Here is a 23,504-nt window from a genome sequence, read left to right on the forward strand (position 1 = left end):
TATAGATGTGGGTATGGTATAGTTGTGGGTATGGATGTGAGTATAGATGTGGGTATGGATTTGGGTATGGATGCGGGTATAGATGTGGGTATGGATGTGGGTAGGGTATAGATGTGGGTATAGATGTGGGTATAGATGTGGGTAGGGTATAGATGTGGGTATGGATGTGGGTATGGTATAGATGTTGTTATGGATGTGGGTATAGATGTGGGTATGGTATAGATGTGGGTATGGTATAGATGTGGGTATGGTATAGATGTGGGTATAGATGTGGGTATAGATGTGGGTGTGGATGTGGATGTGGGTATGGATGTGGGTATAGATGTGGGTATAGATGTGGGTATGGATGTGGGTATAGATGAGGGTATAGATGTGGGTATGGATGTGGGTATAGATGTAGGTATGGATGAGGGTATGCATGAGGGTATAGATGTGGGTATGGATGTGGGTATGGATGTGGGTATAGATGTGGGTATGGATGTGGGTCTGGATGTGGGTATGGATGTGGGTATGGATGTGGGTATGGATGTGGGTATAGATGTGGGTATAGATGTGGGTATGGATGTGGGTATAGATGAGAGTATAGATGTGGGTATGGATGTGGGTATAGATGTGGGTATAGATGTGGGTATGGATGTGGGTATAGATATGGGTATAGATGTGGGTATGGATGTGGGTATGGATGTGGGTATGGATGTGGGTACGGATGTGGGTATGGATGTGGGTATAGATGTGGGTATAGATGTGGGTATGGATGTGGGTATGGATGTGGGTATAGATGTGGGTATAGATGTGGGTATAGATGTGGGTATAGATGTGGGTATAGATGTGGGTATAGATGTGGGTATGGATGTGGGTATAGATGTGGGTATAGATGTGGGTATGCAGACTGGTTAGCCACTGCTTTCCCTCATGATGAGTTCAGACGTTTTGTCAAGTTGCCCATCCTTGGCCTAGACGGTGGAGGGTTGAGACTGGATCCTCCAGAAACAGACAGACAGGCAGGCAGGAAGACAGACAGAGACACAGACAAGTGTAACAGACAGGCAGACAGATAGACAGGCAGGAAGACAGACAGAGAGACAGACAAGTATAACAGACAGGCAGACAGATAGATAGACAGGTAGGAAGACAGACAGAGAGACAGACAAGTGTAACAGACAGGCAGACAGACAGATAGACAGGCAGGCAGACAGACGTGTAACTAACACACAGTTTTGTTGTATTTCATTCTTCTGTGATGTGTATAATTTGTAATATTGGAATGCTAAAAGCCCATAACCGTGTGTGTGAGGTGTATACTTTTGTACCGCTGGGTGCTGAAGGGTGTAGTGCGTAAAATTTGTCTCTCATTTGTTGCAACACTCACTGCGAGTTCCAAACTGCCTCTGGAAGCAACGTCAGCACAAGACCTGTTCATCGGGAGCTTCATGAAATGGGTTTCCATGGCCGAGCAGCCTCACACAATCCTAAGATCACCATGTGCAATGCCAAGCGTTGGCTGGAGTGGTGTAAATCTCACCGCCATTGGACTCTGGAGCAGTGGGAACGCGTTCTCTGGAGTCATGAATCATGCTTCACCATCTGGCAGTCCGACGGACTAATCTGGGTTTGGCGGATGCCAGGAGAACGCTACCTGCCCAAATGCATACTTCCAACTGTAATGTTTGGTGGAGGAGGAATAATGGTTTTGGGCTGTTTTTTGATGGTTCAGGTTTTCCCATTAGTTCCATTGAAGGGAAATCTTAACACTACAGCATACGATAATATTCGAGACGATTCTATGCTTCCAACCTTGTGGAAGCATAGAATGCCCTTGTTTCAGCATGACAATGCCACCGTGCACAAAGCGAGGTCCATACATAAATGGTTTGTCGAGATCTGTGTTGAAGAACTTGACTGGCCTGCACAGAGCCCTGACCTCAACCCCATCGATCACCTTTGGGATGAATTGGAACGCCGAATGCCAAGCAGGCCTAATCACCCAACATCAGTGCCCGACCTCACTAATGCTTTTGTGGCTGAATGGAAGCAAGTCCCCGCAGCAATGTTCCAACATCTACTGGAAAGCCTTCCCAGAAGAGTGGAGGCTGTTATAGCAGCAAAGTGGGGACCAACTCCATATTAATGTCCATGATTTTGGAATGAGATGTTGGATGAGCAGGTGTCCACATACTTTTGGTCATGTAGTGTACATGTTGATGATAATGTGTTGATGATAATGTGTTGATGATAATGATGACAATGATGATAATGTGTAGATGATGATAATGTGTTGTTGATAATGATAATGTGGTGATGACGATGATGATAATGTGTTGATGATAATGTGTTGATGATAATGATGACGATGATGATAATGTGTAGATGATGATAATGTGTTGTTGATGATGATAATGTGTTGATGATGATAATGTGTTGATGATAATGTGTTGATGATAATGTGTTGATGATGATAATGCATTGATGGTGATAATGTGTTGATGATAATGCGTTGATGATCATGTGTGATGATGATAATGTGTTGATGATGATAATGTGTTGATGATAATGTGTTGATGGTGATAATGTGTATTGTTGTTGATGATAATGTGTCGATGATGATAATGTCAGGTTATGAAAGTGATGAAAATGCCCGATAATCCATATGTAGTTACTGGATTAGATTGAAATGATAAAACAATGATCAAATATATTGACATGTGTTTAATATGGACTAAGTGTGATGGTTTGTTGTGTTGCTGGTAGTTGATGTGCTCTCTCTTTTCTGTCCTCCTGTAGGTATGGAGGACAGAGCCAGCGCAGGATCTTGGGGAAGTAGAAGTGCCCCTTCAAAGGTGAGGAATCAGCTGTGCTTAAAAACTGTAGTAGATATCTTTTTTTTTTTACATCTATTCTACAATACATTACAATACAATACATTACAATAAAACACAATACAACACAATACAATACAATACAATACCACACAATACCACACAATACAATACATTACAACACAATAAAACACAATACAACACAATACAATACAATACAATACAATACCACACAATACAATACAACACAATACAATACAATACAACACAACACAACACAATACAATACAACACAACACGATACAATACAATACAACACAATATAATGCATTACAACACAACACAATACAATACCACACAATACAATACCACACAATACAATACCACACAATACAATACAATACAACACAACACAATACAATACAATACAATACAATACAACACAACACAATACAATACCACACAATACAATACAACACAATACAATACAATACCACACAATACAATACCACACAATACAATACAATACAACACAATACAATACAACACAATACAATACAATACCACACAATACAATATAATGCATTACAACACAACACAATACAACACAACACAACACAATACAATACAACACAATATAATGCATTACAACACAATACAACACAACACAACACAATAGAATACAACACAATATAATTCATTACAACACAATACAATACAATACAATACAACACAATATAATACAACACAATACAATACAACACAATACAATACAATACCACACAATACAATACCACACAATACAATACAATACAACACAATACAATACAACACAATACAATACAATACCACACAATACAATATAATGCATTACAACACAATACAATACAATACAATACAACACAATATAATACAACACAATATAATGCATTACAACACAATACAGTACAGCACAATACAATACAATACAATACAACACAATACAGTACAGCACAATACAATACCACACAATACCACACAATACAATACCACACAATACAACACAACACAATACAATACAACACAACACAATACAATACCACACAATACAATACAACACAATACAATACAATACCACACAATACAATACAATACAACACAATACAATACAACACAATACAATACAATACCACACAATACCACACAATACAATACAATACTATACAATACCACACAATACAACACAACACAATACATTACAACACAACACAATACAATACCACACAATACAATACAATACCACACAATACCACACAATACAATACCACACAATACAATACCACACATTACAACACAACACAATACATTACAACACAACACAATACAACACAATACATTACAACACAACACAATACAATACAACACAACACAATACAATACCACACAATACCACACAATACAACACAACACAATACATTACAACACAACACAATACAACACAATACAACACAATACATTACAACACAATACAATACATTACAACACAATACAACACAACACAATACAACAAAATACATTACAACACAATACAATACATTACAACACAACACAACACAACACAATACCACACAACACAATACAACACAATACATTACAACACAATACAACACAACACATTTGCATTACATTTTTACATTTGAGTCATTTAGCAGACGCTCTTATCCAGAGCAACTTACAGTAGTGAGTGGATACATTTCATACATGTTTTTTTTTATTTTTTATTTTTTCTGTGCTGGCCCCCCGTGGGAAACGAACCCACAACCCTGGTGTTGCAAACACCATGCTCTACCAACTGAGCTACAGGGAAGGCCAACACAACACAACACAACACAATGCAGAGAAAAACAAGTGCAATGCATTATAGCCTATGTACAACAAAGGTCTGTACTGTCTATGTGAAGTGATTTGAGGTAAGGATGTTTAATAGCTTATGTGTCATCAGAGTGAGCTGTGTGAAGGAGACATCAAGGACACACTAGGCCCTGTTTCTCCTATAGGCTGTATTTTCTGTAGGCCATTATGTATAGATGGAACACTGTGTAGGCCATTATGTATAGATGGAACACTGTGTAGGCCATTATGTAGAGATGGAACACTGTGTAGGCCATTATGTATAGATGGAACACTGTGTAGGCCACTATGTATAGATGGAACACTGTGTAGGCCACTAACCCGGTACATTATGTATAGATGGAACACTGTGTAGGCCATTATGTAGAGATGGAACACTGTGTAGGCCATTATGTATAGATGGAACACTGTGTAAGCCACTAACCCATTATATTATGTAGAGATGGAACACTGTGTAAGCCACTAACCCATTATATTATGTAGAGATGGAACACTGTGTAAGCCACTAACCCATTATATTATGTAGAGATGGAACACTGTGTAAGCCACTAACCTGGTACATTATGTAGAGATGGAACACTGTGTAAGTCACTAACCCATTATATTATGTAGAGATGGAACACTGTGTAAGCCACTAACCCATTATATTACGTATAGATGGAACACTGTGTAAGCCACTAACCCAGTATATTATGTAGCGATGGAACACTGTGTAAGCCACTAACCCATTATATTATGTAGAGATGGAACACTGTGTAAGCCACCTGTTAATGACGGGGGAAGGGATATAAACCATGCCAACAAAGATTTGACTATGTTAATACATTGCTTAACATACTTGAATGGGCCTCTACATTTCACAGGCAGTATGCTACAGAGACGGTTAGCATATGGTAGGCTTGAGCGGTATTCGGGTTGTCATACATTCGACCTTGTGCAATACCTGGATATTCAGTAATACTTGCACTGAACATAGGGGGGCACTATTCTCAAAACCCACTGAGCCGTTGTAATCCGAAGGTTAGCAATGCTAACAAGTACATGTACATTCCCATAGAGAATGCTAACTAAATGCTAACATGCGCATTGCAAACACGTTATATTATCTGACTACACTATTTTCAGGACAGACATCCTAGCTCATAAAGTTAAACAAGGAACTCAAAAATACTACTCACAGTTTGCTGCATAAAACAAATATTAGTCTGCAAGGCTCATGATCCAGGAGGGGATTCTCTGCTGTTACCGTCAAGTGAAGCTTTATTTTGGAAGAAGCTAACCACTTAGCTAGATGGCTAACTTATCTCCTAACATATTGCACAAGTTGACTGCAGTTATTTACTTAAAAAGTATCTACAAATATTCAAATGTGTTAAAAAAAAAACGTCAAAGGAATAGTTTCAACAGTATTGACGGTATTTAAAAACCATCCCATTGGGTATACCATTGGAGGCTGCTGAGGGGAGCAGCGGTCTAAGGCACTGCATCTCAATACAAGAGGCATCACTACAGACCCCCCTGGTTTGAATCCAGGCTGTATCACAACCGGCCGTGATTGGGAGTCCCATAAGGGCGGTGTAAAATTGGCCCGGCGTCGTCCAAGGTTTGGCTGGTGTAGGCCGTCATTGTAAATAAGAATTTGTTCTTAACTGACTCGCCTAGTTTAAATAAAAAGTAAAACATTTGTTTTTATTAGACTAATAATAATCATGGTTGGAATGGAGCGAATGGAATGGCATCAAACACATAGAAACCATCTGTTTTAATGTTGTTGATATCTGTCACAGGCGTCGTAGCGAACAGACCAAGGCGCTGCGTGTAGAGTGCTCATTCTTAATTTATTATAGGAGAACGCTTAAACAGAAAAATAACAACTCCCAACAGTTCCGTCAGGTAAAACAACTAATACGGAAAACAACCACCCACAAAACCCAAAGGAAAACAGGCTGCCTAAGTATGGCTTCCAATCAGAGACAACGAAAGACACCTGCCTCTGATTGGAAACCATACTCGGCCACACATGGAAAATGAAACATAGAAACAGAAAACTAGAACGAATTCCCCTAGAAACAAACCAAACCCTTTTCACTGGTCAGGACGTGACAATATCTTTCCACTTATTCTGCTCAAGCCATTACCACGTGCCCGTCCTCCCCAATTAAGGTGCCACTCAACCTCCTGTGTGATATACGGTATATATGGTGTACCATCCAAGCCTAGTATTGTCAGGCATAGATGTTGTAAATGTACTTTCTCATAACTAGTTTGGCCTCAGAAAATACCTTACCCTCCTCCCAGTCTAGAGGACTTGGACAGTTATACAAATAACTAGGTTAGTATTTTTTTTACATGGGTTAGTGTTAGTGTTTCGAACACGGGTAAAGTTGTAACCAGTGTTAGCATACACTTGTAAACCAGTGTTAGCATAATGGGTTAGTGTTTCTCTAGCTGTTTCTCAAACTAGACACTCTAATGTACTTTTCCTCTTGCTCAGTTATGCACCGGGGCCTCCCACTCCTCTTTCTATTCTGGTTAGAGCCAGTTTGCGCTGTTCTGTGAAGGGAGTAGTACACAGCGTTATACGAGATCTTCAGTTTCTTGGCAATTTCTCACATGGAATAACCTTCATTTCTCAGAACAAGAATAGACTGATGAGTTTCAGAAGAAAGTGCTTTGTTTCTGGACATTTTTAGCCTGTAATCGAACCCACAAATGCTGATGCTCCAGATACTCAATAGTCTAAAGAAAGCCAGATTTATTACTTCTTTAATCAGGACAACGGTTTTCAGCTGTGCTAACACAATTGCAAAAGGGTTTTCTAATGATCAATTAGCCTTTTAAAATGATAAACTTGGATTAGCTAACACAATGCGCCATTGGAACACAGGAGTGATGGTTGCTGATAATGGGCCTCTGTACGCCTATGTAGATATTCCATTAAAAATCAACCATTTCCAGCTACAATAGTCATTTACAACATTAACAATGTCTACATGATGTTATTTTAATGGACACAAAAAGGAGCTTTGCTTTCAAAAACAAGAACATTTCTAAGTGACCCCAAACTGTTGAACGGTAGTGTAGATGCATCCTCATCCCATTGTAGATGACTTGAACAGTTATAAAGAAAAGCTAGGTAGTGGCTTCCCTTTACGGCGGCTTCTAACAGTTAGCAAAAAATAACACTTTTTCTTTCTGTGGTCAGTTAGCTTTAATAAATGCAGAAGGTTATTCAATTACAATCAGAAGATTTAGCCTATCTGAGTTGGGTGTGTATCTATCAAATGTTTGTTATCAAACATTTTTACATTTACATTTTAGTCATTTAGCAGATGCTCTTATCCAGAGCGAATTTACAGTAGTGAATACATTTCATTAAAACAAAAAAAATCGAACCCACAACCCTGGCGTTGCAAACACCAGTGCTCTACCAACTGAGCCACACGAGACCACTCAAATCATGTTACTTCCTGTCATTATGTCCTAACACAGTCAGTACTGTTCCAATGTCAGTCTCTTGTCAGTCTGTACCATGTCATTGTATCACCTCAGGAAAAAAAAAAAAAAAAAAAAACGGTCTCTGTGTTGCAGAGTTATGCTGACGGCTCCCAGTACGCTCACATGACTAGCCGAGACATGGGCTCACACTCGCACGACAACATCTCTCCTCCATACGTCAACTCCAGACTAACAGGTAAGAAAGAGCCTCTCAATCTGTTGTGATATCACCTGTGTGTTACCACAGCCTGCTCACTTGTGGGAAGAAAAGGTTACAACACACATTACAGCTGTTACAGTGGCGAAAAGGAAGGAAAGTGGAAAGCACTTGCCATTCAACAACACAAAAGAATTGTGAGAAGTTATGACACAAGTGTTTTTCTAATTGTTATCTATCCAGTCTTGTTTCAAGCGTCAGAAATTACCGAGATCTGTCTTGTAAACCAACTTTACCCGTGTTCGAAGAAAGACATTACGACTCTTGCAGTTTTTCTCTCACCCTATCTTTTCCTGTAAGTGCCTCACACGGTCAGTCCATGCCTGGGGCATTAGCTAAACAGCTAACACACTGTAAAGGAGGCATAAGCTAAACAGCTAACACATTCTAAAGGAGGCATAAGCTAAATAGCTAACACATTGTAAAGGAGGCATAAGCTAAACAGCTAACACATTGTAAAGGGGGCATTAGCTAAACAGCTAACACACTGTAAAGGAGGCATAAGCTAAACAGCTAACACATTCTAAAGGAGGCATAAGCTAAACAGCTAACACATTGTAAAGGGGGCATTAGCTAAACAGCTAACACACTGTAAAGGAGGCATAAGCTAAACAGCTAACACATTGTAAAGGGGGCATTAGCTAAATAGCTAACACATTGTAAAGGAGGCATAAGCTAAACAGCTAACACATTCTAAAGGAGGCATAAGCTAAACAGCTAACACATTCTAAAGGAGGCATAAGCTAAACAGCTAACACATTCTAAAGGAGGCATAAGCTAAATAGCTAACACATTGTAAAGGAGGCATAAGCTAAATAGCTAACACATTCTAAAGGAGGCATAAGCTAAATAGCTAACACATTGTAAAGGAGGCATAAGCTAAACAGCTAACACATTGTAAAGGAGGCATAAGCTAAACAGCTAACACATTGTAAAGGAGGCAATAGCTAAATAGCTAACACAGTGTAAAGGGGGCAATAGCTAAATAGCTAACACATTGTAAAGGAGGCAATAGCTAAACAGCTAACACATTGTAAAGGAGGCAATAGCTAAATAGCTAACACAGTGTAAAGGGGGCAATAGCTAAATAGCTAACACATTGTAAAGGGGGCATTAGCTAAATAGCTAACACAGTGTAAAGGAGGCATTAGCTAAATGTACAGCAGTCAACACATTGTAAACATCAGGTCACATAGCATGTAATTTCTCAGCCCCTATATTTTCCCCGACATTGGCATCTGACTGGTGAAGCTGAGGAGTATTTCTGTCTGTAATAAAGCTCTTTAGTGGGGAAAAACTAATTCTGATTGGCTTGGACTGGCTCCCAGTTGGTGGGCCTATGCCCTTCCAAGGCCCACCCATGGCTGAGCCCCTGCCCAGTCATGTGAAATCCATAGATTAGGGCCTAATGAATTTATTTCAATTGACTGATTTACTTATATGAACTGTAACTCAGTAAAATCTTAGAATTTGTTGAATGTTGCATTTATATTTTTGTTCAGTGTATTTCCTCGCCGTCAAGGTGTGTGTGTGTGTGTGTGTGTGTGTGTGTGTGTGTGTGTGTGTGTGTGTGTGTGTGTGTGTGTGTGTGTGTGTGTGTGTGTGTGTGTGTGTGTGTGTGTGTGTGTGTGTGTGTGTGTGTATACGTGTATCTGTGTCTACCTGCCCGTCCACCAGTTGTGAGCAAATGGCCTCTGACACAGATTTACATTTGAGATTTTAGTCATTTTGCAGGAATCTTATCCAGAGTGACTTATGGTAGTGAGTGCATACGTTTTCTTACTGGTCTCCCGTGAATCAAACCCACTACCCTGGTGTTGCAAGTCCCGCTCACAGGACCACAGATAATGTAGCTATGACATGAAGGCCCGAGAAATATGAAATATGTAAGGTTTGAGCCGAGTGTGTGTGTGTGTGTGTGTGTGTGTGTGTGTGTGTGTGTGTGTGTGTGTGTGTGTGTGTGTGTGTGTGTGTGTGTGTGTGTGTGCGCGTGCGTGCGTGCGTCTGTGTGCGCGTGTGTGTGTGTGTGTGTGCGTGCGTGCGTCTGTGCGCGCGCGTGTGTGTGTGTCTATGTGTGTGTGTGTGTGTGTATGTGTGTCTATGTGTGTCTGTGTGTGTGTGTGTGTGTGTGTGTGTGTGTGTGTGTGCGTGCGTGCGTGCGTGCGTGCGTGCGTGCGTGCGTGCGTGCGTGTGTGTGTGTGTGTTTTTCCCGACCTGATCCAAGATGTATTTTCTTTAAATGATACATGACATTCATGATTCAGTGGCACCGCCACCAGTGTAGAGGTCGAATCAAATCTAATTTTAGTTGTTACATGTTTTGTAAAGAACAGGTGTAGACTAACAGTGAAATGATTACTGACGCGTCCTTTTTCAACAATGCAATTAAAGATAAAGAAATAAAGAAATAATATTCATACAAGTAATAAATACACAGTGAATAACGAGTAATAACATGGTTATATACAAGGACTACCAGTACCAACTTAAGGGGTACGAGGTCATCGAGGTATATACTGTAGGTAGGGGTAAAGGATAGATAATAGACAGTAGCAGCAGTATACTGTAGGTAGGGGTAAAGGATAGATAATAGACAGTAACAGCAGTATACTGTAGGTAGGGGTAAAGGATAGATAATAGACAGTAACAGCAGTAGGTAGGGGGATAGATAATAGACAGTAACAGCAGTATACTGTAGGTAGGGGTAAAGGATAGATAATAGACAGTAGCAGCAGTATACTGTAGGTAGGGGTAAAGGATAGATAATAGACAGTAACAGCAGTATACTGTAGGTAGGGGTAAAGGATAGATAATAGACAGTAACAGCAGTATACTGTAGGTAGGGGTAAAGGATAGATAATAGACAGTAACAGCAGTATACTGTAGGTAGGGGTAAAAGATAGATAATAGACAGTAACAGCAGTATACTGTAGGTAGGGGTAAAGGATAGATAATAGACAGTAACAGCAGTATACTGTAGGTAGGGGTAAAGGATAGATAATAGACAGTAACAGCAGTATACTGTAGGTAGGGGTAAAGGATGGATAATAGACAGTAACAGCAGTATACTGTAGGTAGGGGTAAAGGATAGATAATAGACAGTAACAGCAGTATACTGTAGGTAGGGGTAAAGGATAGATAATAGACAGTAACAGCAGTATACTGTAGGTAGGGGTAAAGGATAGATAATAGACAGTAACAGCAGTATACTGTAGGTAGGGGTAAAGGATAGATAATAGACAGTAACAGCAGTATACTGTAGGTAGGGGTAAAGGATAGATAATAGACAGTAACAGCAGTATACTGTAGGTAGGGGTAAAGGATAGATAATAGACAGTAACAGCAGTATACTGTAGGTAGGGGTAAAGGATAGATAATAGACAGTAACAGCAGTATACTGTAGGTAGGGGTAAAGGATAGATAATAGACAGTAACAGCAGTATACTGTAGGTAGGGGTAAAGGATAGATAATAGACAGTAACAGCAGTATACTGTAGGTAGGGGTAAAGGATAGATAATAGACAGTAACAGCAGTATACTGTAGGTAGGGGTAAAGGATAGATAATAGACAGTAACAGCAGTATACTGTAGGTAGGGGTAAAGGATAGATAATAGACAGTAACAGCAGTATACTGTAGGTAGGGGTAAAGGATAGATAATAGACAGTAACAGCAGTATACTGTAGGTAGGGGTAAAGGATAGATAATAGACAGTAACAGCAGTATACTGTAGGTAGGGGTAAAGGATAGATAATAGACAGTAACAGCAGTAGGTAGGGGGATAGATAATAGACAGTAGCAGCAGTATACTGTAGGTAGGGGTAAAGGATAGATAATAGACAGTAACAGCAGTATACTGTAGGTAGGGGTAAAGGATAGATAATAGACAGTAACAGCAGTATACTGTAGGTAGGGGTAAAGGATAGATAATAGACAGTAACAGCAGTATACTGTAGGTAGGGGTAAAGGATAGATAATAGACAGTAACAGCAGTATACTGTAGGTAGGGGTAAAGGATAGATAATAGACAGTAACAGCAGTATACTGTAGGTAGGGGTAAAGGATAGATAATAGACAGTAACAGCAGTATACTGTAGGTAGGGGTAAAGGATAGATAATAGACAGTAACAGCAGTATACTGTAGGTAGGGGTAAAGGATAGATAATAGACAGTAACAGCAGTATACTGTAGGTAGGGGTAAAGGATAGATAATAGACAGTAACAGCAGTATACTGTAGGTAGGGGTAAAGGATAGATAATAGACAGTAACAGCAGTATACTGTAGGTAGGGGTAAAGGATAGATAATAGACAGTAACAGCAGTATACTGTAGGTAGGGGTAAAGGATAGATAATAGACAGTAACAGCAGTATACTGTAGGTAGGGGTAAAGGATAGATAATAGACAGTAACAGCAGTATACTGTAGGTAGGGGTAAAGGATAGATAATAGACAGTAACAGCAGTATACTGTAGGTAGGGGTAAAGGACAGATAATAGACAGTAACAGCAGTATACTGTAGGTAGGGGTAAAGGATAGATAATAGACAGTAACAGCAGTATACTGTAGGTAGGGGTAAAGGATAGATAGTAGACAGTAACAGCAGTATACTGTAGGTAGGGGTAAAGGATAGATAATAGACAGTAACAGCAGTATACTGTAGGTAGGGGTAAAGGATAGATAATAGACAGTAACAGCAGTATACTGTAGGTAGGGGTAAAGGATAGATAATAGACAGTAACAGCAGTATACTGTAGGTAGGGGTAAAGGATAGATAATAGACAGTAACAGCAGTATACTGTAGGTAGGGGTAAAGGATAGATAATAGACAGTAACAGCAGTATACTGTAGGTAGGGGTAAAGGATAGATAATAGACAGTAACAGCAGTATACTGTAGGTAGGGGTAAAGGATAGATAATAGACAGTAGCAGCAGTATACTGTAGGTAGGGGTAAAGGATAGATAATAGACAGTAACAGCAGTATACTGTAGGTAGGGGTAAAGGATAGATAATAGACATTAACAGCAGTATATTGTAGGTAGGGGTAAAGGATATATAATAGACAGTAGCAGCAGTATACTATAGGTAGGGGTAAAGGATAGATAATAGACAGTAACAGCAGTATATTGTAGGTAGGGGTAAAGGATATATAATAGACAGTAGCAGCAGTATACTATAGGTAGGGGTAAAGGATAGATAATAGACAGTAACAGCAGTATATTGTAGGTAGGGGTAAAGGATATATAATAGACAGTAGCAGCAGTATACTATAGGTAGGGGTAAAGGATAGATAATAGACAGTAACAGCAGTATACTGTAGGTAGGGGTAAAGGATAGATAATAGACAGTAACAGCAGTATACTGTAGGTAGGGGTAAAGGATAGATAATAGACAGTAACAGCAGTATACTGTAGGTAGGGGTAAAGGATAGATAATAGACAGTAACAGCAGTAGGTAGGGGGATAGATAATAGACAGTAGCAGCAGTATACTGTAGGTAGGGGTAAAGGATAGATAATAGACAGTAACAGCAGTATACTGTAGGTAGGGGTAAAGGATAGATAATAGACAGTAACAGCAGTATACTGTAGGTAGGGGTAAAGGATAGATAATAGACAGTAACAGCAGTATACTGTAGGTAGGGGTAAAGGATAGATAATAGACAGTAACAGCAGTATACTGTAGGTAGGGGTAAAGGATAGATAATAGACAGTAACAGCAGTATACTGTAGGTAGGGGTAAAGGATAGATAATAGACAGTAACAGCAGTATACTGTAGGTAGGGGTAAAGGATAGATAATAGACAGTAACAGCAGTATACTGTAGGTAGGGGTAAAGGATAGATAATAGACAGTAACAGCAGTAGGTAGGGGGATAGATAATAGACAGTAGCAGCAGTATACTGTAGGTAGGGGTAAAGGATAGATAATAGACAGTAACAGCAGTATACTGTAGGTAGGGGTAAAGGATAGATAATAGACAGTAACAGCAGTATACTGTAGGTAGGGGTAAAGGATAGATAATAGACAGTAACAGCAGTATACTGTAGGTAGGGGTAAAGGATAGATAATAGACAGTAACAGCAGTATACTGTAGGTAGGGGTAAAGGATAGATAATAGACAGTAACAGCAGTATACTGTAGGTAGGGGTAAAGGATAGATAATAGACAGTAACAGCAGTATACTGTAGGTAGGGGTAAAGGATAGATAATAGACAGTAACAGCAGTATACTGTAGGTAGGGGTAAAGGATAGATAATAGACAGTAACAGCAGTATACTGTAGGTAGGGGTAAAGGATAGATAATAGACAGTAACAGCAGTATACTGTAGGTAGGGGTAAAGGATAGATAATAGACAGTAACAGCAGTATACTGTAGGTAGGGGTAAAGGATAGATAATAGACAGTAACAGCAGTATACTGTAGGTAGGGGTAAAGGATAGATAATAGACAGTAACAGCAGTATACTGTAGGTAGGGGTAAAGGACAGATAATAGACAGTAACAGCAGTATACTGTAGGTAGGGGTAAAGGATAGATAATAGACAGTAACAGCAGTATACTGTAGGTAGGGGTAAAGGATAGATAGTAGACAGTAACAGCAGTATACTGTAGGTAGGGGTAAAGGATAGATAATAGACAGTAACAGCAGTATACTGTAGGTAGGGGTAAAGGATAGATAATAGACAGTAACAGCAGTATACTGTAGGTAGGGGTAAAGGATAGATAATAGACAGTAACAGCAGTATACTGTAGGTAGGGGTAAAGGATAGATAATAGACAGTAACAGCAGTATACTGTAGGTAGGGGTAAAGGATAGATAATAGACAGTAACAGCAGTATACTGTAGGTAGGGGTAAAGGATAGATAATAGACAGTAACAGCAGTATACTGTAGGTAGGGGTAAAGGATAGATAATAGACAGTAGCAGCAGTATACTGTAGGTAGGGGTAAAGGATAGATAATAGACAGTAACAGCAGTATACTGTAGGTAGGGGTAAAGGATAGATAATAGACATTAACAGCAGTATATTGTAGGTAGGGGTAAAGGATATATAATAGACAGTAGCAGCAGTATACTATAGGTAGGGGTAAAGGATAGATAATAGACAGTAACAGCAGTATATTGTAGGTAGGGGTAAAGGATATATAATAGACAGTAGCAGCAGTATACTATAGGTAGGGGTAAAGGATAGATAATAGACAGTAACAGCAGTATATTGTAGGTAGGGGTAAAGGATATATAATAGACAGTAGCAGCAGTATACTATAGGTAGGGGTAAAGGATAGATAATAGACAGTAACAGCAGTATACTGTAGGTAGGGGTAAAGGATAGATAATAGACAGTAACAGCAGTATACTGTAGGTAGGGGTAAAGGATAGATAATAGACAGTAACAGCAGTATACTGTAGGTAGGGGTAAAGGATAGATAATAGACATTAACAGCAGTATACTATAGGTAGGGGTAAAGGATAGATAATAGACAGTAACAGCAGTATACTGTAGGTAGGGGTAAAGGATAGATAATAGACAGTAACAGCAGTATACTATAGGTAGGGGTAAAGGATAGATAATAGACAGTAACAGCAGTATACTGTAGGTAGGGGTAAAGGATAGATAATAGACAGTAGCAGCAGTATACTATAGGTAGGGGTAAAGGATAGATAATAGACAGTAACAGCAGTATACTGTAGGTAGGGGTAAAGGATAGATAATAGACAGTAACAGCAGTATACTGTAGGTAGGGGTAAAGGATAGATAATAGACAGTAACAGCAGTATACTGTAGGTAGGGGTAAAGGATAGATAATAGACAGTAACAGCAGTATACTGTAGGTAGGGGTAAAGGATAGATAATAGACAGTAACAGCAGTATACTGTAGGTAGGGGGTAAAGGATAGATAATAGACAGTAGCAGCAGTATACTGTAGGTAGGGGTAAAGGATAGATAATAGACAGTAACAGCAGTATACTGTAGGTAGGGGTAAAGGATAGATAATAGACAGTAGCAGCAGTATACTATAGGTAGGGGTAAAGGATAGATAATAGACAGTAACAGCAGTATACTGTAGGTAGGGGTAAAGGATAGATAATAGACAGTAACAGCAGTATACTGTAGGTAGGGGTAAAGGATAGATAATAGACAGTAACAGCAGTATACTGTAGGTAGGGGTAAAGGATAGATAATAGACAGTAACAGCAGTATACTGTAGGTAGGGGTAAAGGATAGATAATAGACAGTAACAGCAGTATACTGTAGGTAGGGGTAAAGGATAGATAATAGACAGTAACAGCAGTATACTGTAGGTAGGGGTAAAGGATAGATAATAGACAGTAACAGCAGTATACTGTAGGTAGGGGGTAAAGGATAGATAATAGACAGTAGCAGCAGTATACTGTAGGTAGGGGTAAAGGATAGATAATAGACAGTAACAGCAGTATACTGTAGGTAGGGGTAAAGGATAGATAATAGACAGTAACAGCAGTATACTGTAGGTAGGGGTAAAGGATAGATAATAGACAGTAACAGCAGTATACTGTAGGTAGGGGTAAAGGATAGATAATAGACAGTAACAGCAGTATACTATAGGTAGGGGTAAAGGATAGATAATAGACAGTAGCAGCAGTATACTGTAGGTAGGGGTAAAGGATAGATAATAGACAGTAACAGCAGTATACTGTAGGTAGGGGTAAAGGATAGATAATAGACAGTAGCAGCAGTATACTGTAGGTAGGGGTAAAGGATAGATAATAGACAGTAACAGCAGTATACTGTAGGTAGGGGTAAAGGATAGATAATAGACAGTAGCAGCAGTATACTGTAGGTAGGGGTAAAGGATATAGAATAGACAGTAACAGCAGTATACTGTGGGTAGGGGTAAAGGATAGATAATAGACAGTAACAGCAGTATACTATAGGTAGGGGTAAAGGATAGATAATAGACAGTAACAGCAGTATACTGTAGGTAGGGGTAAAGGATAGATAATAGACAGTAACAGCAGTATACTGTAGGTAGGGGTAAAGGATAGATAATAGACAGTAACAGCAGTATACTGTAGGTAGGGATAAAGGATAGATAATAGACAGTAACAGCAGTATACTGTAGGTAGGGGTAAAGGATAGATAATAGACAGTAACAGCAGTATACTGTAGGTAGGGATAAAGGATAGATAATAGACAGTAACAGCAGTATACTGTAGGTAGGGGTAAAGGATAGATAATAGACAGTAACAGCAGTATACTGTAGGTAGGGGTAAAGGATAGATAATAGACAGTAACAGCAGTATACTGTAGGTAGGGGTAAAGGATAGATAATAGACAGTAACAGCAGTATACTGTAGGTAGGGGTAAAGGATATATAATAGACAGTAGCAGCAGTATACTGTAGGTAGGGATAAAGGATAGATAATAGACAGTAACAGCAGTATACTGTAGGTAGGGGTAAAGGATAGATAATAGACAGTAACAGCAGTATACTGTAGGTAGGGATAAAGGATAGATAATAGACAGTAACAGCAGTATACTGTAGGTAGGGGTAAAGGATAGATAATAGACAGTAACAGCAGTATACTGTAGGTAGGGGTAAAGGATATATAATAGACAGTAGCAGCAGTATACTGTAGGTAGGGGTAAAGGATAGATAATAGACAGTAACAGCAGTATACTGTAGGTAGGGGTAAAGGATAGATAATAGACAGTAACAGCAGTATACTGTAGGTAGGGATAAAGGATAGATAATAGACAGTAACAGCAGTATACTGTAGGTAGGGGTAAAGGATAGATAATAGACAGTAACAGCAGTATACTGTAGGTAGGGGTAAAGGATAGATAATAGACAGTAACAACAGTATACTGTAGGTAGGGGTAAAGGATAGATAATAGACAGTAACAGCAGTATACTGTAGGTAGGGGTAAAGGATAGATAATAGACAGTAACAGCAGTATACTGTAGGTAGGGGTAAAGGATGGATAATAGACAGTAACAGCAGTATACTGTAGGTAGGGGTAAAAGATAGATAATAGACATTAACAGCAGTATACTGTAGGTAGGGGTAAAGGATAGATAATAGACCGTAACAGCAGTATACTATAGGTAGGGGTAAAGGATAGATAATAGACAGTAACAGCAGTATACTGTAGGTAGGGGTAAAGGATGGATAATAGACAGTAACAGCAGTATACTGTAGGTAGGGGTAAAAGATAGATAATAGACATTAACAGCAGTATACTGTAGGTAGGGGTAAAGGATATATAATAGACAGTAGCAGCAGTATACTGTAGGTAGGGATAAAGGATAGATAATAGACAGTAACAGCAGTATACTGTAGGTAGGGGTAAAGGATAGATAATAGACAGTAACAGCAGTATACTGTAGGTAGGGATAAAGGATAGATAATAGACAGTAACAGCAGTATACTGTAGGTAGGGGTAAAGGATAGATAATAGACAGTAACAGCAGTATACTGTAGGTAGGGGTAAAGGATATATAATAGACAGTAGCAGCAGTATACTGTAGGTAGGGGTAAAGGATAGATAATATACAGTAACAGCAGTATACTGTAGGTAGGGGTAAAGGATAGATAATAGACAGTAACAGCAGTATACTGTAGGTAGGGGTAAAGGATAGATAATAGACAGTAACAGCAGTATACTGTAGGTAGGGGTAAAGGATAGATAATAGACAGTAGCATCAGTATACTGTAGGTAGGGGTAAAGGATAGATAATAGACAGTAACAGCAGTATACTGTAGGTAGGGGTAAAGGATAGATAATAGACAGTAACAGCAGTATACTGTAGGTAGGGGTAAAGGATAGATAATAGACAGTAACAGCAGTATACTGTAGGTAGGGGTAAAGGATAGATAATAGACAGTAACAGCAGTATACTGTAGGTAGGGGTAAAGGATAGATAATAGACAGTAACAGCAGTATACTGTAGGTAGGGGTAAAGGATAGATAATAGACAGTAACAGCAGTATACTGTAGGTAGGGGTAAAGGATAGATAATAGACAGTAACAGCAGTATACTGTAGGTAGGGGTAAAGGATAGATAATAGACAGTAACAGCAGTATACTGTAGGTAGGGGTAAAGGATAGATAATAGACAGTAACAGCAGTATACTGTAGGTAGGGGTAAAAGATAGATAATAGACAGTAACAGCAGTATACTGTAGGTAGGGGTAAAGGATAGATAATAGACAGTAACAGCAGTATACTGTAGGTAGGGGCAAAGGATAGATAACAGACAGTAACAGCAGTATACTGTAGGTAGGGGTAAAGGATAGATAATAGACAGTAACAGCAGTATACTGTAGGTAGGGGTAAAGGATAGATAATAGACAGTAACAGCAGTATACTGTAGGTAGGGGTAAAGGATAGATAATAGACAGTAACAGCAGTAGGTAGGGGGATAGATAATAGACAGTAACAGCAGTATACTGTAGGTAGGGGTAAAGGATAGATAATAGACAGTAACAGCAGTATACTGTAGGTAGGGGTAAAGGATAGATAATAGACAGTAACAGCAGTAGGTAGGGGGATAGATAATAGACAGTAACAGCAGTATACTGTAGGTAGGGGTAAAGGATAGATAATAGACAGTAACAGCAGTATACTGTAGGTAGGGGTAAAGGATAGATAATAGACAGTAACAGCAGTAGGTAGGGGGATAGATAATAGACAGTAACAGCAGTAGGTAGGGGGATAGATAATAGACAGTAACAGCAGTATACTGTAGGTAGGGGTAAAGGATAGATAATAGACAGTAACAGCAGTATACTGTAGGTAGGGGTAAAGGATAGATAATAGACAGTAACAGCAGTATACTGTAGGTAGGGGTAAAGGATAGATAATAGACAGTAACAGCAGTAGGTAGGGGGATAGATAATAGACAGTAACAGCAGTATACTGTAGGTAGGGGTAAAGGATAGATAATAGACAGTAACAGCAGTATACTGTAGGTAGGGGTAAAGGATAGATAATAGACAGTAACAGCAGTATACTGTAGGTAGGGGTAAAGGATAGATAATAGACAGTAACAGCAGTATACTGTAGGTAGGGGTAAAGGATAGATAATAGACAGTAACAGCAGTATACTGTAGGTAGGGGTAAAGGATAGATAATAGACAGTAACAGCAGTATACTGTAGGTAGGGGTAAAGGATAGATAATAGACAGTAACAGCAGTATACTGTAGGTAGGGGTAAAGGATAGATAATAGACAGTAACAGCAGTATACTGTAGGTAGGGGTAAAGGATAGATAATAGACAGTAACAGCAGTATACTGTAGGTAGGGGTAAAGGATAGATAATAGACAGTAACAGCAGTATACTGTAGGTAGGGGTAAAGGATAGATAATAGACAGTAGCAGCAGTATACTGTAGGTAGGGGTAAAGGATATATAATAGACAGTAACAGCAGTATACTGTAGGTAGGGGTAAAGGATAGATAATAGACAGTAACAGAAGTATACTGTAGGTAGGGGTAAAGGATAGATAATAGACAGTAGCAGCAGTATACTGTAGGTAGGGGTAAAAGATAGATAATAGACAGTAACAGCAGTATACTGTAGGTAGGGGTAAAGGATAGATAATAGACAGTAACAGCAGTATACTGTAGGTAGGGGTAAAGGATAGATAATAGACAGTAACAGCAGTATACTGTAGGTAGGGGTAAAGGATAGATAATAGACAGTAACAGCAGTAGGTAGGGGGATAGATAATAGACAGTAACAGCAGTAGGTAGGGGGATAGATAATAGACAGTAACAGCAGTATACTGTAGGTAGGGGTAAAGGATAGATAATAGACAGTAACAGCAGTATACTGTAGGTAGGGGTAAAGGATAGATAATAGACAGTAACAGCAGTATACTGTAGGTAGGGGTAAAGGATAGATAATAGACAGTAACAGCAGTAGGTAGGGGGATAGATAATAGACAGTAACAGCAGTATACTGTAGGTAGGGGTAAAGGATAGATAATAGACAGTAACAGCAGTATACTGTAGGTAGGGGTAAAGGATAGATAATAGACAGTAACAGCAGTATACTGTAGGTAGGGGTAAAGGATAGATAATAGACAGTAACAGCAGTATACTGTAGGTAGGGGTAAAGGATAGATAATAGACAGTAACAGCAGCGTATGTGGCGAGTGGGAAAGTCAGGAGTCTGAAACTAGGAGATTTGGTGCAGTGACACAAATTGTCCTTACGCCTCTGAAGACTCTAGCCACTTCCATGCCAGTCGGAAGAACTTCGATGTTTTATCTCTGAACACTTAAAGGCTGGTTTCTCCACTGACTGTTGGATAAGGTGAACCATGGGGTGTTAACAACACTCGTAGAGACTAGAGATCCTGACTGCCAATGTGTCTAGCCTGAGACATGCTATTAAGTCATCCTGATACTCACACAACACCATTGTTACAGCCACCCCTCTCCTTTTTCTCAGTCCCCCCCTCCCTTTTCTCAGTCCCCCTCTCCTTTTTCTCAGTCCCCCCCTCCCTTTTCTCAGTCCCCCTCTCCTTTTTCTCAGTCCCCCCCTCCCTTTTCTCAGTCCCCCTCCCTTTTCTCAGTCTCCCAAAGTACACAAACGGTACAATAAACAAAACACACGGGTTAAACACATACCCGGCACAAACCAGCCTGATGCGAACCACACGTAACAAACAAACAATTCCACACACAGACATGGGGGGGAACAGAGGGTAACGTACATTTAGTCAGATGAGGGAATGTGAACCAGGTGTGCGGGAAAACAAGACAAAACAAATGGAAAATGAAAGGTGGAGCGGCGATGGCTAGAAGACCGGTGACGTCGACCGCCCGAACGCCGCCCGGACAAGGAGAGGGAGCCGACTTCAGCGGAAGTATTGACAGTATTGTTCTGTGTGTTTATAAAGTAGTGAAAGAAGTGGGTAATGTTCTGTGCGTTTATAGAGTAGTGAAAGAAGTGGGTAATGTTCTGTGTGTTTATAAAGTAGTGAAAGAAGTGGGTAATGTTCTGTGTGTTTATAGAGTAGTGAAAGAAGTGGGTTATTGTTCTGTGCGTTTATAGAGTAGTGAAAGAAGTGGGTAATGTTATGTGTGTTTATAGAGTAGTGAAAGAAGTGGGTAATGTTCTGTGTGTTTATAGAGTAGTGAAAGAAGTGGGTTATTGTTCTGTGTGTTTATAGAGTAGTGAAAGAAGTGGGTAATTGTTCTGTGTGTTTATAGAGTAGTGAAAGAAGTGGATAATTGTTCTGTGTGTTTATAGAGTAGTGAAAGAAGTGGGTAATGTTCTGTGTGTTTATAAAGTAGTGAAAGAAGTGGGTTATTGTTCTGTGTGTTTATAGAGTAGTGAAAGAAGTGGGTTATTGTTCTGTGTGTTTATAGAGTAGTGAAAGAAGTGGGTTATTGTTCTGTGTGTTTATAGAGTAGTGAAAGAAGTGGGTTATTGTTCTGTGTGTTTATAGAGTAGTGAAAGAAGTGGGTTATTGTTCTGTGTGTTTATAGAGTAGTGAAAGAAGTGGGTTATTGTTCTGTGTGTTTATAGAGTAGTGAAAGAAGTGGGTTATTGTTCTGTGTGTTTATAGAGTAGTGAAAGAAGTGGGTAATGTTCTGTGTGTTTATAGAGTAGTGAAAGAAGTGGGTTATTGTTCTGTGTGTTTATAGAGTAGTGAAAGAAGTGGGTAATGTTCTGTGTGTTTATAGAGTAGTGAAAGAAGTGGGTTATTGTTCTGTGTGTTTATAGAGTAGTGAAAGAAGTGGGTAATGTTCTGTGTGTTTATAGAGTAGTGAAAGAAGTGGGTAATGTTCTGTGTGTTTATAGAGTAGTGAAAGAAGTGGGTTATTGTTCTGTGTGTTTATAGAGTAGTGAAAGAAGTGGGTTATTGTTCTGTGTGTTTATAGAGTAGTGAAAGAAGTGGGTTATTGTTCTGTGTGTTTATAGAGTAGTGAAAGAAGTGGGTAATGTTCTGTGTGTTTATATGTAAGGGCAGGTGAGTGAGTGGGAGTCGGTGTAAAAAGTCTCTTGAAAAGCAGGTGTTGAAGAGTCATGGAAAAATAGTCTCTTAAGGTGCAGGTGATTGTGCAATAGACCACAGACCATCA

General features: G+C 39.3%; 1 protein-coding gene across 3 annotated transcripts in view; it reads left to right on the forward strand.

Annotated features, from left to right (window-relative positions):
- Window positions 1-23,504, forward strand: part of LOC106572331 (transcription factor 4) — a 536,793-nt gene that overhangs the window by 88,727 nt on the left and 424,562 nt on the right. For all 3 annotated transcript variants that reach the window (XM_082956961.1, XM_082956962.1, XM_082956953.1), the window contains exons 4-5: window positions 2,782-2,837; window positions 8,298-8,400. In XM_082956961.1, the coding sequence (XP_082813087.1) occupies window positions 2,782-2,837; window positions 8,298-8,400 (159 nt within the window). The remainder of the gene's footprint in view (window positions 1-2,781; window positions 2,838-8,297; window positions 8,401-23,504) is intronic.

This window comes from Salmo salar, chromosome 01, assembly GCF_965601325.2.
Source record: "Salmo salar chromosome 01, fSalSal1, whole genome shotgun sequence".
NCBI lineage: Eukaryota > Metazoa > Chordata > Actinopteri > Salmoniformes > Salmonidae > Salmo > Salmo salar.